At 31.7% G+C, this 21,756-nt stretch overlaps 2 protein-coding genes and 1 non-coding gene across 3 annotated transcripts; 1 reads left to right on the plus strand and 2 right to left on the minus strand.

Moving 5' to 3' along the window:
* Positions 1-252: 252 nt before the first annotated feature.
* On the minus strand, positions 253-17,296 carry LOC106115741 (G-protein coupled receptor Mth2). Its single transcript, XM_013309224.1, has 8 exons — positions 16,585-17,296; positions 7,645-7,819; positions 5,732-5,923; positions 3,976-4,054; positions 1,770-1,945; positions 1,311-1,482; positions 868-1,053; positions 253-669 (listed from the first exon to the last, which is right to left on the minus strand). The coding sequence occupies exons 1-8, from the start codon at positions 17,017-17,019 to the stop codon at positions 540-542; spliced, it is 1,545 nt and encodes a 514-aa protein (XP_013164678.1). The 5' UTR covers positions 17,020-17,296; the 3' UTR covers positions 253-539.
* Positions 10,413-10,486, plus strand: TRNAI-AAU (transfer RNA isoleucine (anticodon AAU)). Its single transcript has one exon. It is a non-coding gene; the product is annotated as a tRNA-Ile (tRNA).
* Positions 17,297-18,086: 790 nt separating the features above from the next.
* Positions 18,087-20,838, minus strand: LOC106115740 (uncharacterized). Its single transcript, XM_013309223.1, has 3 exons — positions 20,604-20,838; positions 20,268-20,482; positions 18,087-20,189 (listed from the first exon to the last, which is right to left on the minus strand). Exons 2-3 carry the CDS (start codon positions 20,478-20,480, stop codon positions 18,819-18,821), a joined length of 1,584 nt encoding a protein of 527 aa, XP_013164677.1. The 5' UTR covers positions 20,481-20,482; positions 20,604-20,838; the 3' UTR covers positions 18,087-18,818.
* Positions 20,839-21,756: the final 918 nt, after the last annotated feature.

A 21,756-nucleotide genomic window follows, 5' to 3' on the forward strand; every position in this document is an offset into this window, starting at 1 on the left:
TGTAATGTTTACCACTACTATTTTCATATGGCATACGCTAACGATGAATTGTAAACGCTGATCGTTTGTACTTTGAATATGTTAATTAGGACTTGACAAATCACACGAATTCATTCAAAAAGTGACCTGTCATGATTTAAATCTAACAACAAATCTTATAATTTAATTGCAAGTTAAGTATAAATTACCATTTTAATATTTAAAATTAATATGCTAAGTAAAACTTCTTAATAAAAATGACTTAATATTATATATTTTTATGACTAGGAATAAATGTCTATGTAACATAGTTAAATCATTGTATGATTGGGTAGACAGATTGCGATAAAAAGAAAATACGTTGCGAGTGCAAATGTCGTTATATCAGATATATGGCACTGAAAAACATCTATATTTCGTAATTGAATTAATTTTGATTAGTAAAGTAACGAATTTAAGTAATAAATTACATATAGACCACTTAATATTTTCGATAATTCGATAGATATATCGATAAAGTAATGTGCATTCTTTACAAAATCAAAGGTCTATGTTTTTGTCTATCGTATTTCCTTAAGTCGTAATGCTGTCTCGTCGTTGGATATGCGTGTATCTTCTGTCGGAGCAGAGCTGGACCGTGTGGCCCATGCTGCGCTCTCTGTATTCCGTATACCGCGAATACTGCGCCATCTGTAATTTCAAAATAGAAACATTTAATGTCAAATTTAAAATGTATATATTGTTAATTTATTTCAGCCCACAAGTAATTCATCATCTGTATTCTATTTTCAATTAAACCGATTTTATATAGAGGAGTATGGACGAAGAACGTAGCCCCACAACTTCCAACAAACCTGTTAAAAAACAAAACATTGATATTAAACTTACTTCTTAGCGACTAAATTGCGAACTTTTTTCTTCCACACGAAAATGAGGAAGATGACAGCACCGAGAGCTATGTTAGATATATCGATGAGGATCCAGTACCAGTTGGAGCCGCCAACGGAGAAGCTTATAATCTCCACGGTCCAATTCACCCCCATTACTATGAACAACTTGAGGTATAGCCCGAATCTGTAAACAAATTATGAGTAAAAATTACAGTAATATGTGGACAGATACATTGGTAGAAGTTATCAGACGTGTAGAATTGATTGCTTGAAAGGCGACATGAATATGAACGGTGTTAAGACAGAAATAAATAATGATAAATCGAATATAGGATTAGAAGAGGAAGATGATATTTACATTAATATGTTACTTACAATGAGAAAATATTGGAAAGAATTGAGATGTACCGAAAGTAACCTTGGCCGGCTAACCAGTCTTACCTCTGCTTATCTCGTTTAAGTTTATCACTCCTGGCGGACTCCGCGCCCTTTAGTATAGCGGTCTCCTGCCTGATGGAGCGTATGCGATGCGCGGTGACAGAGAATAACACCACATTACACACGACGAGCACAAGCACGGGGGATAAGAAGTACACTAACTCGCTCAACCAGTCTGTAACAACGATTAAAATACATTTATCAAAACAATTTATGATAGTTTCGTTGATGGAAATTAGCCAAAGATATTGATATTTCCTGAAGGTCTTTTAGTCAAGCATTGACGTTAAAGTGTGCGTTCATACAAGTAATTTCATTAGGCATAGTCTAGAAAAAAGTTGTTTCTCCTTCGATATGATATACCTTCCTATATTGATACACTTATGTGGATTGACCGTATATTTAAAGCTGTTTTCAACAATAGGTCTTAAACTAACTTAATCGAATGTAATCGAAACTAACTTGTAAACCAGCATCTCATAGCACCAAAACCGGGCGTGATGACGTTGCCCGGTACGTCAGCAAATTGCATAGCAATGGTGATAGCAGTGAGGATGGCAGGCAAACCCCACGCGTATGCGCCGTAGAGTACGAAGCGTTTCTTCTCTCGACGTTTGTTACTGCTGCCACGATAACCGCTGTGTATTACAAAATTAAATTAATAAAAAAATTAAATTAAAAAAAAAACCAAAACGTACAAAATTTAACAATATAGAACAGTATACAGAAAAATATAGACAAAAAGGATTAACTTTGCAATGAAATACAGTTTCTAACTTCCCCAGTTTGGTCTCGTTAAAAACAATGGAAATTAAATATTGGATAAGTATTTACCATAGAAGTAACAAGTACTACGTGAAGTATTGGCTCGTTTATAATTTTCTGTAAAGGAATCGTTCGAGCACTTTCTTTTAATAACAGAGTTACAGAAGGTGTTGTACGAATGTTTTTTGACTAGAAGAAACATACAAAGTTAAATAAACACGTTTACATTACGTACATAAACATGTTTTATTTACAAGAGTAAAATAAGCTCTCACTCTTTTAAACCAATAATGTGGTTTTAACATTGGCACACTGACTTTATTATTGTAAACAAAATATTGAGTAAAAATTTATTTAAGTTAATGTTTTCGCAATTGTTTCGCATTGACGTTCGCTGACGTTACTAATAATTTAAATATGACTAATTTGTTGACCGCAAACCAAAGCTTCTAATTTTGTCTGCACTAAAGATATTCTTGACATGTTTGTTCTTAACAAACCAAGGATTATAAGAGCAGAATTGGTGACTGTAACCCTGTAACGCTATTTAAAAGTAAAATTTTGTTTACTACTATTTGGAAACAATAGTATTAAACATATAGACATCTTAACCTGGGGGTTCAAATGGTGCGACGCAACTAGTACAGTTGCTAACTTTACCTATTTATACCAATCTACAAGTATTTAGGTAACATCTTGTCAGTTATTCTATTTATAGTCTTACCATTTTGATTGTTGTGACGTGGTTAGCCCTCCAGTCCTTTCGTTGGTTTGCATTAAACAAGCACATAGTAAACCTAATTATTCCATTTATAATAAATTTCCATACAATAATATAGCATCCATAACATACATAGAAAATACAATAGTTTTGTGCAATGCTTTGTTATTTACGACATAACTATTCATGCTAATAATATTTTACTAAGTTTTATAGGTAAACTTTTTAAATAGTAATTTTGATATTTTTTGGTAATTATATTTTTTGTATTTGAATGCATCTTAAACATTTGATTGTTTAATAATCCGATTGTAATTAACAAAGGCAAGTTTTATAACTAACTCAGTCTTGATATCCAAAATTAAAATTACTAGAAAATATGAGTTGTTTCTCTAAATAATTATTTAGAGAAACAACTCATATATTACAAAGCAAATATCCTTGAGTTACAAAGTTAACTATCCCGTACTTTACTTAACTACAGCTAAATCTAGCTCTACATAAAATAGTCGCTAATTAATAACTACATTCTACAGTTCTTTACTAACAGTCCGCGAAAAAGTTTCTAGAAACAAGGACCTAAGAGTGTTTTATTACAAGCCGGATATTTTTGTTTAATAAAATATGTTCACTGGCATTAATTCAATATTTTTAGGTCTCTATGCGTTGTAAGGGTTTTAAGACTAAACATCTAGGAGCATAGATAAACTGTACCATAGAGTATAGAGTATCGAGCAATGTGGCAACACTACCGAACTAATCAGCATGCTAGTTATGGACATCGACCTGCAAGCTAGGCATATCGAGACCTACAGTGTGGCCGTGTAGTCGTGGTTGATCGGCACAACTGTTCTGCAATACAATAGTAATTAAACTTTAGTTATAGACAGTTCAAATATATGCCTCAATCCGAAAAAGAAATCTGCGGAAAATCCAAATAAATGGACACATAGTTAACAAAAAACCATAATAATAATTTACCTACTTACAAAATTAGGTTACGGGAATAAATACGATAGGAATACAAAGAATATACAATCTATTATTTTTATATCTCGCGTGTTTTCCATCGTTGAAAAATATTTGTACCGATGCCTATTTTTTTTTTAGAATTCCATCAGCATAAATATCAGCAGTCGAGTTTTGTTTATATTTCAACGAAATCAATACAACGATAATCACCTGAACGTTCTCCATATGTCGAAACACATTACATTCAGCCAAAAGAAACTCGTCTGGAACGCGTAGTAAACGATGAACGCTGAAACAAATATAAGAAAATGTTAATAAATATTACGGAGTATAAAATTAATGGGAACACGGGAAAACGTAAAGTAGGATCTATAAAAAGGTAAAAAAAAAACTTCAGTCTCCCGATTATGACAATCGACAACGCTCTTAACAGATAAGTTAAGAACGTTGTCGATTAGGTTCGACTAGGTGCCAATAATTAACAGAAATCTTCAATCACTACTCTCGCTTTTGTGGCATTTACCTTATCTCTCAGTACTGTCCTCTTAAAAAAGCAAATAAAAACACAACTTGCAAATGACTTCGCAATGTCGTTCCCAATCGGTGAATGTCATTCATCAATCTCTTTCATCTTCTTGACCTAATTGTTGTATTTAAAAAACAAATATGATTCTAAAATTACGCGATCATGTTGAATTGATCGAGACTTTTCATCGACATATTCGTTTTAAAATTCAATATTATTTCGGTAATGTTAGATATAAAAATTCAAAGAACGTCTGCTCTAATTATATTTACTACGTTTCTTACGTATTAAGGAATTCGAATCGGTTAAGAAGAAACTACATAATTAGCAAAAAAAATCTATCATCAAGTTAATATCACGGAAAGTAAACAAACCCTTTAATTGCGATTCGTAATGAGTTAGTTTAATGAACTGTTTCCACGAAGTTTGTTCAGGTAATGGCAAAACTAACAAGGTTTGTGAAGCCTCGGAAATCAAAAACGTTACGCAAACACAAATAGTCGTAAAACGATTCTCTGCCAATGATATGGGTGTGCCTAATTACTACGAAAATATTAAAAGATGTTAGCTAACAAATAGAATAATTCATAACCAGGGTTTTGGTGGCAGAAAGATGGCGTTGTCTATTGCCATTATTAAGGAAAAAAAAGAAAAATGACGTAAGTGAAGATGCTGCCGGGAACACAGTGACAGAATCTATGGCTATACAGCAGTTAAAGAAACAGAAGAATTCTATCCTATATTGTTACCAACATACCTTAGTAGGTTATATTTGTATTTACACGAAGTATAATAGTAATTATCAATCTAAATTATATTTCTATGAAAATATGTAGACCAATGAGACTGTCTATTAATGTCATATTTCCGTACCCAAGGTTTGTTGTAATTAAATTAAAATAGAGTCTTAGTAATTAACTAGTGAAAAATATTAGTACCACAAGGTGTGTCTATGTTAATTGTACTGATTACTTGTTAGACGTGATTTGCGTGACATAAGCTCGCGTGTTACACATGTGTAAGGCTGTAAATTTTTCAGTCAGTTCATTTTATGACCTACAATAGCTTTTTAGAATTGCAGGTAATTTAGTAGGTCACTATTTGTTACCTCAGTTCAGTTGTTTCTATTTCAAATCATATTGTAGTTGTGAGTTAGCTCGTTTCTTAAACATCTCACGTTTGTTCTAAGAACTGATCTCTTTAATTAGATATGCGATTGCTTGGAAATGATAGCTTTTGCTTCGTTCTGATTTAAACACGATTACGTGACAGTTAAATCTATCCATACTTTTAGTTTGAATCCACACCAACCGTACAAACCGCTACTATCGGCGCCAAAATAGCGGAAACCAAATAAGCACAAAATACTACTCTTATAGCCAGTCCATTTATAGAGGTTCTAAGCAGTAAAAAATTGAAAGAAATGCATTGATAACTTACCAATGACATAACAACTAGTCATGGCAACTCCAATTTTGCCTGAATGCAGTTTGAGGTAGGCTAAGAACGTGTAGGCGATGATTAGGCCTCCGCAGTACGCCATCAAGCACATACCGTGCAAGTTCCGCAGCTCAGGAATGAACGCGTACACCAAAAACGTCGCCAATAGGAAAGGAATCGATATCATAAGCCCTGAAACAAAAAAATCAGTTGTTTATCTTGTTCTCCTCTAAAACATGTTTCAATCATACACAGATTGTACGTTTAACTACCGTGAGTTTCGGCGACTAAATCTCCGTTTAAAACACAATATCTTTATCTCTGTTTTTTTTTTAATATAACTACAGGGATGCCGATATGATTTATACAGACTTTTTGATCTCAGAAACCCACAGTAATTAAATAATTTTCATATAAAACTGATAGTGACGTTTCAGACGAATACAAATTAAATTAGAGTTCATTTAAAACGAGATATAGTTAGATTTTAAAACCAACAACATACTAAAATTTTATATGCTTACTTCAGAACATATTAGACTTTTGTCACATGATTTCTTCAGGGTCTTAACAAGCAAAGGCTTTATAATAATAGTACACAATAATCGTAACAAAAGCATTTATACACTTCAAAGGAGAGCTGTTAAAGTATGTCATAAAGACATGGTATTAAGAATAGAAATTATGCGCGTGTTATTCCTGATTTATGACCAAGTCAACTCCACAACTGATATTGATAGTGGGAACGGCTTAGGTTACCCAGCGCTGAGTTATAGACTAAATATGTTAGACAGCTTGTTCATGGTGATAATAGCATAAATAAACCGACTCGCCAAACATAAGGAGTTCTGTTTTAAGAGTTGTAATTCTTTTCGTCGCAAGGGATCATAGCCCTAAGCTTTTTATACGTACGAAAATCAAATTTAAATTAAGGATGTCCGAACACATTGACTAAATTAAACTTGAGCTTTTAATTATCTTTATCGTTTTATTTCAGTCACTAGTTACTGTCGTAGTATCTTCGCGTAATGACGCTATTATCGAATCGTTAGCAAACAAAATTAAGCCCCAATAAAAAGCGTAGGCCTGTCATAAAAACAAATTGCCCATTAACTTAAGGGAAGGCGTTATTGGACGTTTTAGTTGCGAGTTTGATGGATGACACCAAAACTGATCACACTAAACAGACAAATTATGACACAGTACTTATTAAATAGAAAAAAAAGCTTCATGAAAGAAGCATTTATTTCACCAAAACCTTTTCGTATGTTATAAAAATTGTGTGCCGCCAATATTTTTATTTCAATAATTTTAATTAAGTACATATTGAAAAAAAATTGACACCTTCCATTTGAGTTTTCATTGGAAAACAAATTCTCTTACTCTTTTTTACATTTACCTCATTAATCTTAATATAATAATTTAATTGAGTACTATATGAATGAATAACGATTTAATTATTCATCAGAGGACGTCCGTTTTAAACTAATTGCTCCGGAGCGTCCATAAAAGTTCAACCCTCAACATATTTCATTTCCGTTACGTTGTAAACGCCTTTTGTCGTTCCAAGCCTACGCTTAAATTATGTTGTTTCCGTCGGACTCATTGTAAAAATTTCTACTAACAAGGATTATTTACTTAATGACTACAATTACTACTACTACTACTACTACTACAACAAAACTACAAAAAAAATGTAATGACTACAAAGAAAGCTAATTCACGTAAAAATGTATCACAGATATTTAAATTCCGATTTGTTATTAAATACGCTAAACAGATTGAAAAAGAACTTATGAAATTCACTAAAAATATACCATTATTGTTTTGCAAGCTAAAACTATGTTCCTCGTTACAAAATAAAAGCACTTATCCTCAAGTAAGAATTATATTTAATAAAGTAAATTACTTACCAATTGCATAAGTGATGTACAGTACTGGGCTATCGTCTTCAGGAGCCTTATCAGGATAGCACACTAGCGCCACCATGCGGAAATCATCATTTGTATTGGTCATAATATCCACGCAATATCTCGACGGATTGAGCCATACTTCGCTTCTCGGTGTTGACAAGTAAAGACTCGCATTCTAAAAAAAATCGATAACTAGTGAAAATAATTCAATTGAGAGAAGACAGAGAAACAATAACACATTAATATTCTAATTCAATAGTATATTGATCAGGCTTAGTTACTAATATCGACTTTTGTTTGAATTTATCCAGAACTATTTAACAAACAAACAAATATTTGCATATTATACAAGTTGTATCTAGACTGTAATAAAAATGGTACAACAAAAACCTTCCCCATTAAACAATTCAAACGCGAAAAAATATCGTAAACGTTGGCTACGACTTAATTTACATAGAATTTCGTAGCGGTGTAAAATATGGCGAAGACAATATTGTCACTTTTACGCCACCAAAGGTCGTAGACTCGATTTCGTGCAGCTGCTGATTTATTAATTGCGATGAGCATCGATTTATTAGTGCCAAAGGCATTCGGGTCATCGGTTTACATAGCTACGTTCGTAGGCATTAAGTACAAACCAGTCGGAATAAATGTATCTATCTTATCTTATTAAATATACTAGATTAATGAAAAAGTTCATAATGTTCAGATATCTAAATAAATAATTAAAAAGCCGAAAAGGGCGAAATTGCTTCGATGGAAGTATCATACACTTCCACTGTAGCAATTTCGGTCATTTTGATAAGATTATCAAAACGGACGTTCGTAAGTGTTACTTCATAATAAATTCGCATCATTGATAAAAATGTTTAAAAATATTTTTCCGATACGAGTTTGTATTCCGAGAGTACGAAAAATTACAATGACTCCAATATAAATATGTATAAAATGCCATTTGAATTTTTTTAAATAATAGTAAAGGAGTCCAAAGAGTATCTACTATCTAGGATACATAGAGCAGTGTTTTGATTTATATCACTTTACTTTTTTTTAAACCTAAATATGTTGCCACAAAATCTACGACGGGATGTATTATGTAAAAAAAATGAATTCCATGTGGCAGATATATCGCGTGGGAAATTAAAATATGAACATTTCAAATACTATAGTGAGTTCCGGGTGGGCGGTGTAGATTTAAATATTGTTTGTCTTATCTAAAACGCAGATGCTTTAGATCAGGCAATATCTAAAACAAAGCAAGTAGAGACCGGATGTGAAATATCCACCATGTTCCTGCCATTCAAAAATAAGACGGACGTCAGACGATTCGAAAATAATTCCGTTTTTCGTATGATAACTTTTTGCGGGTTTCATTAATTTTAAGAGCATTGTTTTCTCGTTCACTAAAAGAATTATGTAACTATAAAAATTGATTTTAATTCATACGAATACTGACATACACACGTCACTTCATTATGGATGAAACGAAAAAAAACGAAAATATGATTATATTTAGAGAGCCAATACAAATGGGTAGTTTATTCGTATCTGCTAAGATTCTCTTTGAAGTACAACCATAATTTCCTTGTGTGATTTAGTTAACGAGTTGAATAGAACATACAAAATTTACGATAAAATTGGTAGGGCTTCAATAGGAAATAGTAATTTGTATTCACAAACATGTAATTTATGCAAAAAAGAGAGGCAAAATTGATAATATTCTTTAGCTCATTTCACGAATAAGATGCCCTGTATGGTATACGTATCATAATTCTAATATCAAGGTCACCTAGACGTCTATTTTTAAACGATGTTCGTCACATCATTGTTCACGAACACTGATTGCTCTCCTCTGCCCCCAGCTTATATGCAGGTTAAGTGACAATAACATTTTATAATCACGACCTATTGTCAACTTATAATTAAGGCATGTTTGTAATTAAAATGATCTCATTTGAATTTTATATTATTATTAATAACCTTAATGTTCTTGTTATGAATTATGAAGTTTAAAGAATGAACGAACAAAAGATTGAATGAACGAAGAGTACATTCGCACTTCAATTACCTATATGTCTTTTATACAGACTTTCCCATGCCCAATAAAGACAGCAAAAGCATCTGCGACATTCTAACTTATAGAAAATATTTATCTGTATTTCTTACTTCGTTATTTTAGCTTCTTTGTACTATGACGAAAAAAATTTAATCGATGTAGCGTTGTGGTTACGCAGCTAAGACTGGTGTTGTGAAGGCTAAGCGCATCGGTGTTAACAACAATCTATTATATAAACAAACACATAAAACAACGTATGTTTACCGCCACTAATGTTGAGGGTATGCGTTATAACAACAAATCTGTACTATACCAATTATACGGCTAACAAGAATTTGATGTATTCTGGCAGTAAGTCAAAACAATTTACTCTAGCTCTATGCTAATCAAAACGGTTATAAAGTGAAATTTGATACTAAAGGACACTCGTTTCAGTTCTACTTTCGTGAAATGACTATTTATAATATTCCATTCTTTTTAAATTTATTATCATAATATTATACTAACGTATTCTGATTATAGGTGTATCGCGATCCGTGTAGGTAACCTAGGCCGAAAGCCTCTTTAAGTAGGTTGCAGCCGGCTTTCTATTTGAGCGGTAGTTACATATTATAAACATTATCAACGTATAAACTCTTAGCAAACAGTCTAATCCACAGTTTCTAAGCTTTGCTCAAAAACTTGTCATTGTTTTCATGCTACAAATACATCGGGCCCATTAGCTCAGTTGGTTAGAGCGTCGTGCTAATAACGCGAAGGTCGCGGGTTCGATCCCCTCATGGGCCACTCAGCTTTTTGACTGCTACAAATTTTTACAATTTTAACGGTAGTGTATCGAGTAGTTAGTTGAGTGAGATAGTATAAAGAATTGAGTACTGATATTTTAGCACAACGGCACACTAAATATGTTTAAAGCTTCTTAACTCCCTTTCCTAAACACTCCATGTTTATATTCAAAACATGAAAATACTTAATCAAAAATTAACAGCGCCTGATGAAAATACCATTATTGAATTAAGTTTTTCCGACATGCGTTTATTCTTACGAAACGCAGGCTCACGAAATAATAACAAGCTTGGTGTAATAATAAACAATATCAGAGCTGAGATTGTTTAGAGAGCTTGCATATGAGTTACTCGCGTCCTCTACGTTCGCGTTTGTTCCTCTCGAAAAAAAATTTATCGCTTTAAACATTAAACAATGTAAAATTGATTTTCCACCCTTTGAGGTGATACCTGCTTTATAAATTGCGACAATTTAAAGTTAATATGTAAATGTTTTCTTTATTTCTAATGCATAAAGCAAAACTAATAACAGGGCATAAACTAAAACTCAAAAACTCTATTTTTCTACATTCAATGACTTTAAATCAATATTAGTTGACATAGATTTTCGCCACCCAAGGAAGTTTTTTGAAGATTTTATCCATCTCACTTTTATTGCATTTAAACTACGCTACCTACTCTTAATGCGCATTATTACCGTAATCAATAGTTCTAAAATTGTAAAAGAAACGCGGTAGCCATAGTGAATTTCGTTTGTAGCTTGTAAACGCCCGCCATTAGCGCGTAAATACCTCATGTATATAGGCTCTTAATATCCCTTTGTTAGCATTCCAATATGGGCGCCATGATTTTGTGTTCGAACACGTTGCTGGTTTATTTTCGCGCCAAATTTATAAATGACGTCTACGTTTAAGTTCTCACGGGACTTGTTATTATGGATTGTTAACAATTAATAATAATTTTGAAATAGTTAAATGTTTAAACTAAACCGAAGTTTATTTTAATAGCTAAAACATGAACTAAAAAACGGACAATAGTTTATTGAGAATTTGTGTGTGTTTATTGTTTTATATCATTTATTTGCAACCACTGTGTACTACTTATGTATCGGTGTTTATTGCATTAAAAATTTATATCTTTGCTTTATGTTCTACGACGATGTAACAAGCGTGGCGATTGCAGTAAATGTATGTGAGTAAATTTAACGCCAGACGGTCTAATTGTGGTTGTAAATCTTGCAAAACTTACTTTGTTAAACAATTAGAGTTAGGACGTACTCATATAAATACAATAAATGTGTGAGAAAATCTTGCATATACTACAGTATGGTGTAAATTACGAAACCACAGTTAATTGAATAATAGTACATAGTTCAGTAAACAAATTATTAAATCTTTGTTTGCATTAAGAATGTATTTGTATCAAAATCAAAATTCTTTTTAGTAAGGTACACTAATTATGGTCCTTCGTTTAGACATCATGGTTCAACCTGTATATGTCGTTAAGTTGTTAGATATAAAGCAATTATGACTAACATTTCATCATCAGGATACGGAATATCCTTGATGAATATTTAATGGTACATATTCGATAGATAAGGTAATTGTACAGGTCGCATTAGCAAGGTCCATTTTATTGTTATCGCATCATGGCGCCGCCTACATCCCACTCAATTAGCAAATTATTTGCATTGTAAATATTCAACACACTTTATGTATAATAGTTTTCCAGGTTTTTCAATATAAATTGTAATACAAAGCGACATTATTGTAATGCAAATATAAAATATTCATGTAAGCCAATGCTATTGATTACTAAGAATATTTATATTACTAGATTTAGTATAGCCTATTCATTTATTTCCTTGCATTAAGTTGTTCATATTTTTGAATAGTTTTAACTGAAGCTGATCTCGCTATCATTTTTTTGTTAACATCGGATTAACGGGTTTTTTCGTTAGCCATCTGTTCTATAGACAAAATAGTTTATGGCTTATTATTAAAATGCATATTGAACGTAATCTATGTGATGTGATTTTATTAAAAAAAGGTAACACGATTTTTTTACTTAGTTAAATTTTTACATTCCTTCACTCTTTTGTTAGTCCATATTTAGGTGTTTAGTTTTATTCTTAGATCTTGTACAGGTTAATAATTCCTAATGGACGTTGTCTCGTGCATAGATAGCCTTATGTATATGTTTACTCTTAAAATGTTACCTTATCTAACCGAACAAACGTAAAAACATACAAATATAGTCATCCCAATCTATGTTCACACAAAACTTTTCTCGAGTTTACTTAAATGGTGATCAAATACAGCTTTTTGGATATTTTTCAGTTTACACTAAGAACAAAAGTCTTCCGCTTCAATACTTTAGGTATCTACACAAAGTGTAGATAGAGTGCAAGTGTAGAGATAACTACACTTTGTTTAATTACCTAAAGCAACTAGCTAACTACGGGACTTATTGAAAAGATTCATATCGATAGGTTTGAAGAAAACCGATGTTATTGTCTTAATCTTAGCTTCATTAATTTAAGACCAACCGTAGGCTTCTGAGTCTAAAATATCCGTTTAATACATATTGTTATCTCTGTTTGTCAAAGATAAAAGACAGGGAACTTTGGTGTCAGAAACCCATGGTAAATTTAAGTAATCTGTTTCGTAAGCCATTCATACTTTTTCTTTATTAATGAAGGTACAACAGTATATTTTTAAAATTCACGTAGAGTTTATATCGAGACGTGCAGGCAAGCGGCAAATTATGGTAGAGGTCATTTCCCTTGGGAAGTAATTCCGCCTAGTCGTTGCGCCGTCCGCGTTACATTGCAATGAATGTATGAAAATATTAAGCAAAGAAGTTATTTTAAAATATGACTACTATTTTGATAAATTAGTCTGTGATAATGCATATCTTACTATGTTAGTAAAATTATAAATAGGAATGTTTAAATGGATAGATGGATGAATAGATGTTTGGTTGAAGGTATCTCGAAAACGGCTGTACGGATTTCAATGTAACTTGGCGTACACATAGGCTAATCAACTTGTTTTAATCGCGCGCGGACGTAGTCGCGTCCGCAGCAAGTTTAGAAATAAAAAAATTGATAGTCTCTGTCTTGCGGAATGTATCAATATTGCGTGTAATCAGTACAGATATTTTTTTGGAAAGCTTCGAAATGACATCAGTGACTCATGTGTTATAATTCTTCATCCTTGGAATTGAATGTAATGGTTTTTGTCAGCTGTTTATCCAGCTGTTTCTCATAAAACAAAAGTGGAAGATTATTTAACATTTTATTTTTATACTAGAAACTAGACCGATCTAAATTGTTCTATTAAGTACGAATTATTTGAATTGCGACTAAAGAATTATATTTGTTATAGATACGTTTTATAAGACAGCAAGATTTACTATAAAAATAATAATAACATTGTGTGTAATTATGTACTTTTTACAATATTTTATTTAATTTTTAAACTCTACATACTACATTTGCCATTAAAAAACTTTTATTACCCAGATATGCTCTATACAGAGTTTTTTACAATAAAATAAATCGTAATTCCACGCACAATACTCGGATCTGAAAACCTGAATATTGTAATTAAAAATATGCCTGTAAATCTGTTTGTAACTGTCTAAAATATGACTTAATATAGACTAATGGATTAATGAATGGACTCGTCTTAAATCAACGTCTTGCGATAATACTACAATATGAATTACTTCGTTTGAATTGAATGGAAAACAAATATGACCAATTCAACAATGACGCTTAGATACGTTCTTGTTTGTGTAATTTTCCGTAGAATTATGATAAAGTTATGGTTTCTGAGAATTTTGTAATTTGGAAGACTGTTAATGACTAAGCATGTAATTTAATCGTCATTAGCGACGTTTTTGCATACATTTTAATGCAGTGCCTTTAAGGTACGCGTCCATTAGCACTCGCCGTACGCACCGAACTCACGGCCCGCAACGGATTTTATTTGCTTTGTATGATTTTACACAGCGCGGTGTCCATCATCCGCGCCGTCCGCATCGCATAAAGACAAAGTTGTCCGATGCGTCCGGCGCGGACAAACTGACGTGTACATTAAACGAATCTTTAAATGTGCCATTTCATTTACAATTGGTGTGAGATAATCTAAAAGTGTTCGGGTTAATTTCGCTTTTAACTTATAGATAACACATTTGGTTAGTATCATGCATGATGTAAGTTCAGTGTATATCGTTTGTTATTACGATTAAAGTGAGGTCAAGCTAGAGACTTCGTAAGGTTAATGAATGGTCGGATAGATATAATTTTATTTGCGGCTTCCTCAAACAATGTTGCGTTCATATTTGAATACTATTCCTAATGGATGTAAACTAATAGTACTTTAATGTACTTGTATTCTCAGGTTCGCTTAAAAAGATTGGAGAGTTATAACAATTCGGTTTAAATATATATTTTTACTAATGAAAGTAACTAACATCTCCTAATAAATAAATATATAAAATTACTCAAAAAACAAACATTTATGTTAACTGCGATACTTTAAAAAACCAACGGACGCTTTCTACTATCATAAACTATTATTAGTGTACTGACTAATGAGTTCACGTTATTTCTAATTATCTCCTTTTAAATCGCTAAGTAATTAACATTTTTTTCGTTTTGTGTTAGCGATACAAAGCTCTACGATGCTCGTGATTTATAGTTCGGGACTAATAGCTTACAGTGATAAACATACGTAGTAACGGTAATCCACCGAATCTGCCTACCTAACAATCGGCCGATTGAGTCTGTAGAATCAAAACAATATAGCAATTCGGCCGATTGATGGGTAGGCCGATCGGCCCAACAGGTAATACCTGTAGTAACTACTGGACTAAAGGTCTAACTACGATGCTATGCATCTTATGGACATTAAAGACTTGGGCTATTGATGTATTATAAAATACATTTAAGCTTCTATGTAACTGAAGAAAGAAATATATTATATTTTAGACAAGACACTGCGATAAATTCTACGGTATAAAATATGAAGAAGGTTAAGGCGCGAATATATTAATATTTCAGAACAAACAGAAAGCCTTTCAGATAAATTAAAAATAATTTTAAGTTACTTTTTTGCTACAACAGTAAAACAAAAGCTTCCATTTTCAGTTCGAGCATTTTCTAGTTTTACAGAAACTAATTCAAATCATGATCTTACGAATTACGAAAAAATGATAATCATTGCTTATTCTTCTATTCTTATAAGTTTTATTTTAGACTAACTATCGCCCGCGGCTCCGTCTACGCGGAATTAAAGAAACTTTTAAAGAAAATGAGTAGGCTATGTGATCTTCCTGGATACGTTCGACATCTCTGCCAAATTTTAGCGAGATCCATGCAGTAATTCTGGAGATATTTTTTAACAAACATTCTTTCATCCATCCAAACATTCCAACTTGTAATATTAGTAAGATTAACAAAACGATATAGTATATTCACAATACAAAATACAATTTTCGTATCTTATCATTTGTTAACACGTTGATAACAGGACATAAGAAGCATGTGCAATGTTTCTAGTAACAGATTAATTCATGTAAACTAACTTAGTTGTTAATCATCGAAAAGAAAAAGGTTTTGTTTAACCAATTGGAGCAATACTACCGTTGTAAAATTGGTAGCTGATCTGCGTGCTGAAGTTAAAGAAAAAAAAATCCTTAGAATAAAAAGAGAAAATAAAAACACCTTGTCTTAAATATTAAACAGAAATACGCTAACTTGAAACTTCGAACAATACTGAACATCTCTTGTAGTTCTATATTAAGTGGGCTAAAGGCCTATTCCAATATTGACTTAAGGATAACCCAACAAGGACTAACGTGAGTGTAAATAATGAGTTGCTACATTGTTGTCAGACATGTCATATTTCATTACTTTCCGGGAAAGAATGTTATTATATAAATGTAATTAATTATAGATTTATAAGCAATTTAAATACATAAATATTTATTTTCTCCTCCGTAATTCATGGGGGTAGAAATAAATCATACGCTGCCCGCTTTAAAGAGTCGTTAATTATTCTCGCTAATGCTTAAATTAAGAAAATATACCTGTTGTATAAATATATCTTCTACGCCAGTATTCGGGTCTACCAGATATCTCTCGGTACATAATTTTGTATACATGTAAAAGAATTTGTTAGATGCGAAATCCACTTGGTTTTTTCCTTTGTGAACTGGAGGATTAAAAGGATTCACTGCACTATAGTCTGTGTTTAGACAGGATTTGTTGAAAAAAGCCTGCCCTTCGCCGCAACATTTCCACATGCAAGTTCTACCGATGCAAGGACAGCCGTATCTGGTAACTACTCCGTCTTCTTCCAGGTCATACCAAGTCTCTCGTGTGTATTGCACTCCATCGAATAACACAGTACCATTGTCAAATTCAACACCATTTGTTATGTTCAAACTTTCAGTTGTTTTACATGGACTGCAGTAACACGAATGCACCATAAACAACAAAGAAAAACTCACTAAATACTTCATTTTCTTACAAATTCAACACTGCAATTTTAATTACTATTTTTGTAATATAAATTTTCTCATGATTTTTATAACCGAAATATATTTTTTTACGATTTTATCTCGTAATAATACAACGTACTCAATCAGAAACACAAGGACCGTTTATAGTGTAGTGGAGTACTTCTTATCACGCTCATGAGGTAATTCGATGTATCATTTTTATAATGATAAGAGATAACAGTTGGTTCGGCGAAGTCGCGACCACAATACTATGGTTCACACGTCACGCTCGACCGACACCTGCTTCCCGACTGACTGATGACTGGGTACGAGGCGAGCCAGACCGCGCCAGGAAGGAATTATTAATCAAAATTCTAAATTAATTAACATAAAGGAAACATCATTTTTCATTTTTGTACGAAGGGAAAGTAATTTGTTTCCCACTTGTCCATTCCATTGTGACTTCCTGTGTGTTGCACGTAGCCCAAACATCTGGTCTCATCATTGAGTAAGGTGTAATTCATATTCTTTTAACCGTGAGTTTCTGAGACCAAAATCTCCGTTTGAAACATATCGTTATATTTGAACTGGCATCAGCTACTGTCCTACTTTTCTGGAAAAAGGTAAGCCAGGCATCAAATTAGCCAGCGACTTGAATAAACAATAACAGTCCCCCAAAAATTCTCGAATTCGAATAGTCGGTTATCGGTTTTTAGTCAGCAAAGTTAAATATCTTAGTGATCAAAGGCGTATATAAATTAAGTTAAAACTAGCTTTCGACAGCGACTCCATCCGCGCGGAATTAAAAAAAAACCTAATAAGTAGCCTATGTGTTCTTCAACACTATTTTCTACATATGTGCCATCCATCTATCCAAACATTCGCATTTATAATTTCAGTAAGATGTTAAATAAAAATCTAAAACAAAGATGGCGCTGTGCTTAATAATAATTCATAATTGTATTATTCTTTTCAGATGCAACAATTACTAAAGTGCCATAGTAAGAACATGAAGGGTAAGAGTAATTAAAAAATGTAAGTCCAAAAGAAAGTATCTTTAATAAAGTATTATGTAAAATTCAAAATTATATTACATATGAACACTCCCTTACTTAAAATAATTTTCAATGAGTTATATGCCAACACCATATTTAAACACATGCTGGTTTTATTTTAAAAAAAATTATAGAATTCTTTGTCTATGACGTAGCCTTAATCAATTGATTCCTGTTTTGGTCTATTTTTTTCCATACAGTTTGTACTTCTATCATGCATTACTAGAAATTTTTGACTACTTTTTAATTCTTCACATTATTTGCAATAATAATATTCAATCAAAAATTATAACTTGAATGGCTAAAACAAATGATCATAGGGATGCTTTTTTTTAAATCTCTTAGAAGACAAAAGCAATAATTAGCCTCTTTTATTTAATCGTAAACCCACTTGACCAAAGTTGAGAAACATGATGTCTTTTGTTTCTCTTACCTAGAGTAATTGGCATCCTAATTATTACATGATTTCATTTCTTGTTGCATTGCTTTAAAAAAAACATTTTGCATATAAAAATATAAATTATAGTCTAACCAAGAATATAAAAATTCTTGCCTATGAGGACTTCAATCGGCTTTTTTATTAAATCATTCAATGAAATTACATATTTATATGCAATATGGTGACAGTTTTTATAATTCTGATAATCACCAACAATTCAACAAGCTGCTTAGATTTTTCTCTATGAGTAGCAGAAAATCTTGCAGAGTATGTCTTTGACACATTTGACATCTTTATATGTTATTCTGTAATTCTGAAATGCAATGTTATCTATACTTTCTCCGTTTTAACCTTGTAGATCTCAAATTTGATTTTTGTGAAAACTGCTCATTAATAAATAGTTCCTCGTAAAGAATATTTTTCGTTTCAGAACTTAAATATTGAGATATTTCTGTATATAAATATTTCTTATAAAGTGCAATATTATCATTTGTCTGAGTTGATACTCCTTTATTCTTTTGCGTTGAAGTTCCTAGTGATTGTGTTAAATCAATTATTTTCTGTGAATTTTGATCTATTTTATTCAACAATAAATTTTCCATTCTTGTCATTCTGGCTTCGAGACGAGATAAATAATCGTCATTCTGTGTATTTATTATATGTAATGTATTTATTTCAGGTTCTGTTTGAACATTTTCTTGACAATTCTCAACAATTTCTTCTATTTGTTTGATTTCCTCATGCTTAGGTTCTTCTATTTTTATAGCAGGTGATTCTACATCTTTTAATTTTTTATTAAATTTTCTTTTTTCTTGTTTATCTGCTACTCTTTTAGTTGGAATTTTATTTTTTAATAACGTCTTTGAAGTTACAACATTCTGAGTTGTATTGTTTGTTTCATTTAATATAATATCATTTTGTATTGTAATGTTTTGTCTTTGTTCTTCTGGTGGTGGGACGGTAATTTCTATTAAATTCAATTGTTCTATACTTTGATTTAAGGATACATTTTTAGGTTCTGTTTGCTCTATATTGCTTGGTGTTTGAATATTTTGTTTCAAAACTGGATTAACTACAATAGATGGGGATATAGGTGTAAATTGGCCCGTGAACAAAACTGGTTCTGTTACTTTCTTCTCTGATATAATCTTTACTCTTGGTTTTGGTTTGGGTAAAATCATATCATTTTTAATTGCATTGTTAAGTGAATTTATATTAATTTCAGAATGTTCATTTTTAGTAGTTCCTAAATTAGTTATCTGTGTGAATGGTGGCACAATGAGAACTGGGTGTAATTGTTGTGATTTTCTTATGTTATTCTTAATTGCAGTCAATTTTTCATTAAATAAATCCGCGTCATCTAGACCTTGGTTAATATTAATGTTATTTAACTTATCATCTAAATTGTTTCCTAAAATAAAATTAATATCAGCTAAATTAGCACATTGTGTTGTCTTTAATTTGTTATCTTCAGTTTTTAAGAATGATGATTCAGGAGTCTCGGAATTCGTTAAAAAATCTGAATACTTTAGGGAAAAGTTTGCTTTCTTATCATCTAATGGGCATAAATCATTTTCTATATCTTCAACAACTATAGGGTAATGCTTTGAAAACTCATGTGAGTTATCAACTAATTTACTTGAGTCACAATAAGGTCCATCCTCAGTAGGTACAGCTTCAAAGGTAAGTTTCCCTTTCTGAAATTGAAAATAAATATGTATTAATTATTAATCTTATATCTCCATAATACAAAATTATAAATCATAAATACATACCGTGAAATTCATGAAACATTCATCTTTGAAGTGATGTTGACAAATAACTCTGTTTTTAACTTGCGACACTTTCAAATCCAAAAAATCGAGACGACGTGCATTCACAATCCATTGATGGCATCTTACTTTATCAAATACCGGGTAATGGAACATATGAGTTTTTCCATCAGACTTAACAGCACAATTACGATAAGAACAACGACATCCTCCCATTTCTGAAAGAATTAAGAAAAAATTGAATCATAATAAGCGTAAACAACACATCTATAGTCAATACATTGTTAGGTTTTTGAGTTTTTCAAATCAAGTTATTTATAAATAAAGAAAATTACTTACTTAGGAATACGACTAAGTTTCAAATAACATTGAAATCCTATTCTTACTCAGTGCAAAACTTAAAAAGTTGCTGTTGACATTGCTCCCTAATCATAAGAGAAATAGTATTCAATCACATATTTTTCTCTATCAACTCTTCAAGGCAGTAAACATTTCTTAAACTTTGTACTTGATCAGCTAAAGAATGTGGATGAATATTATTTATAAAAGATAACATTAACAAAATAATAATGGCTCATAACTAATTAATTCTGACAGATGTCACACTAACCAGAGATTTTTAAAAAGCTAAAGATAATAAATATTTCCTACCATTGACAATTCAAATAGTTGATTCTGTGCAAAGAGAACTTTTGATTTAACAAAAACAGAAAATTATGACTCGTGGACCTTGTGATTGCTTAATATTTTTTTTCTCATATACACCTTTTATTGATATTAGTACCTAAAACAGTCATTGACATAATCATGTTCAAGTCTAAACTGACATTTTTGTTCGCCACTGTTTTATTTCTGTTAATGTTGCATTTCATGGCTATAAATAATATTTTTATTATAGGGGGCAACGACAAAATGGCTAATATGGGTTTTATATAATTCCTGATAGATTTTATAACCGCGACAGCAGCGCCTCTTTCACCAGCCCAAATATCTTTATTTGATTATTTATTACGGGAATACTCGAGTCTACTTTTGGTACTTAATACTACTATATTCTTTATTTATTTATTTCAGTTTATTATAAGGATAGAATTGTATTTTCTATCAGATTGTATTATCAGTGATATTGCTTTAATTGTACAATTTGTGTTATTGCGTCATAAGTTTATAGCTTTTCGGCTTTCCGCGAATAGTTCATTTAGTTTTCCATTACGTTTATTAATATTTCCACTCGAGTTTAATAAAAACAATCGATCGTGTCACAGTAACGCGTTTAAAGTAATGAATACAATAAAAAAATGTACTATAATTGAACACAAACATGGTGTTGAATTTTTTATGTAATTGCCAAATTACAACCTAAGTTATGCGTTTTTTCTAAAATATTAATATTATTTCAATAGACAAAAGGCGGAAAGAAATGCTAACCATAAAAATTAAACCTAAAATGGCTTAGTTAGGATTAGCTATAGAGTTTGTATTTTCTAAAAAA

Source organism: Papilio xuthus, unplaced genomic scaffold, assembly GCF_000836235.2.
Source record: "Papilio xuthus unplaced genomic scaffold, Pxut_1.1 DF827777.1, whole genome shotgun sequence".
Lineage (NCBI taxonomy): Eukaryota > Metazoa > Arthropoda > Insecta > Lepidoptera > Papilionidae > Papilio > Papilio xuthus.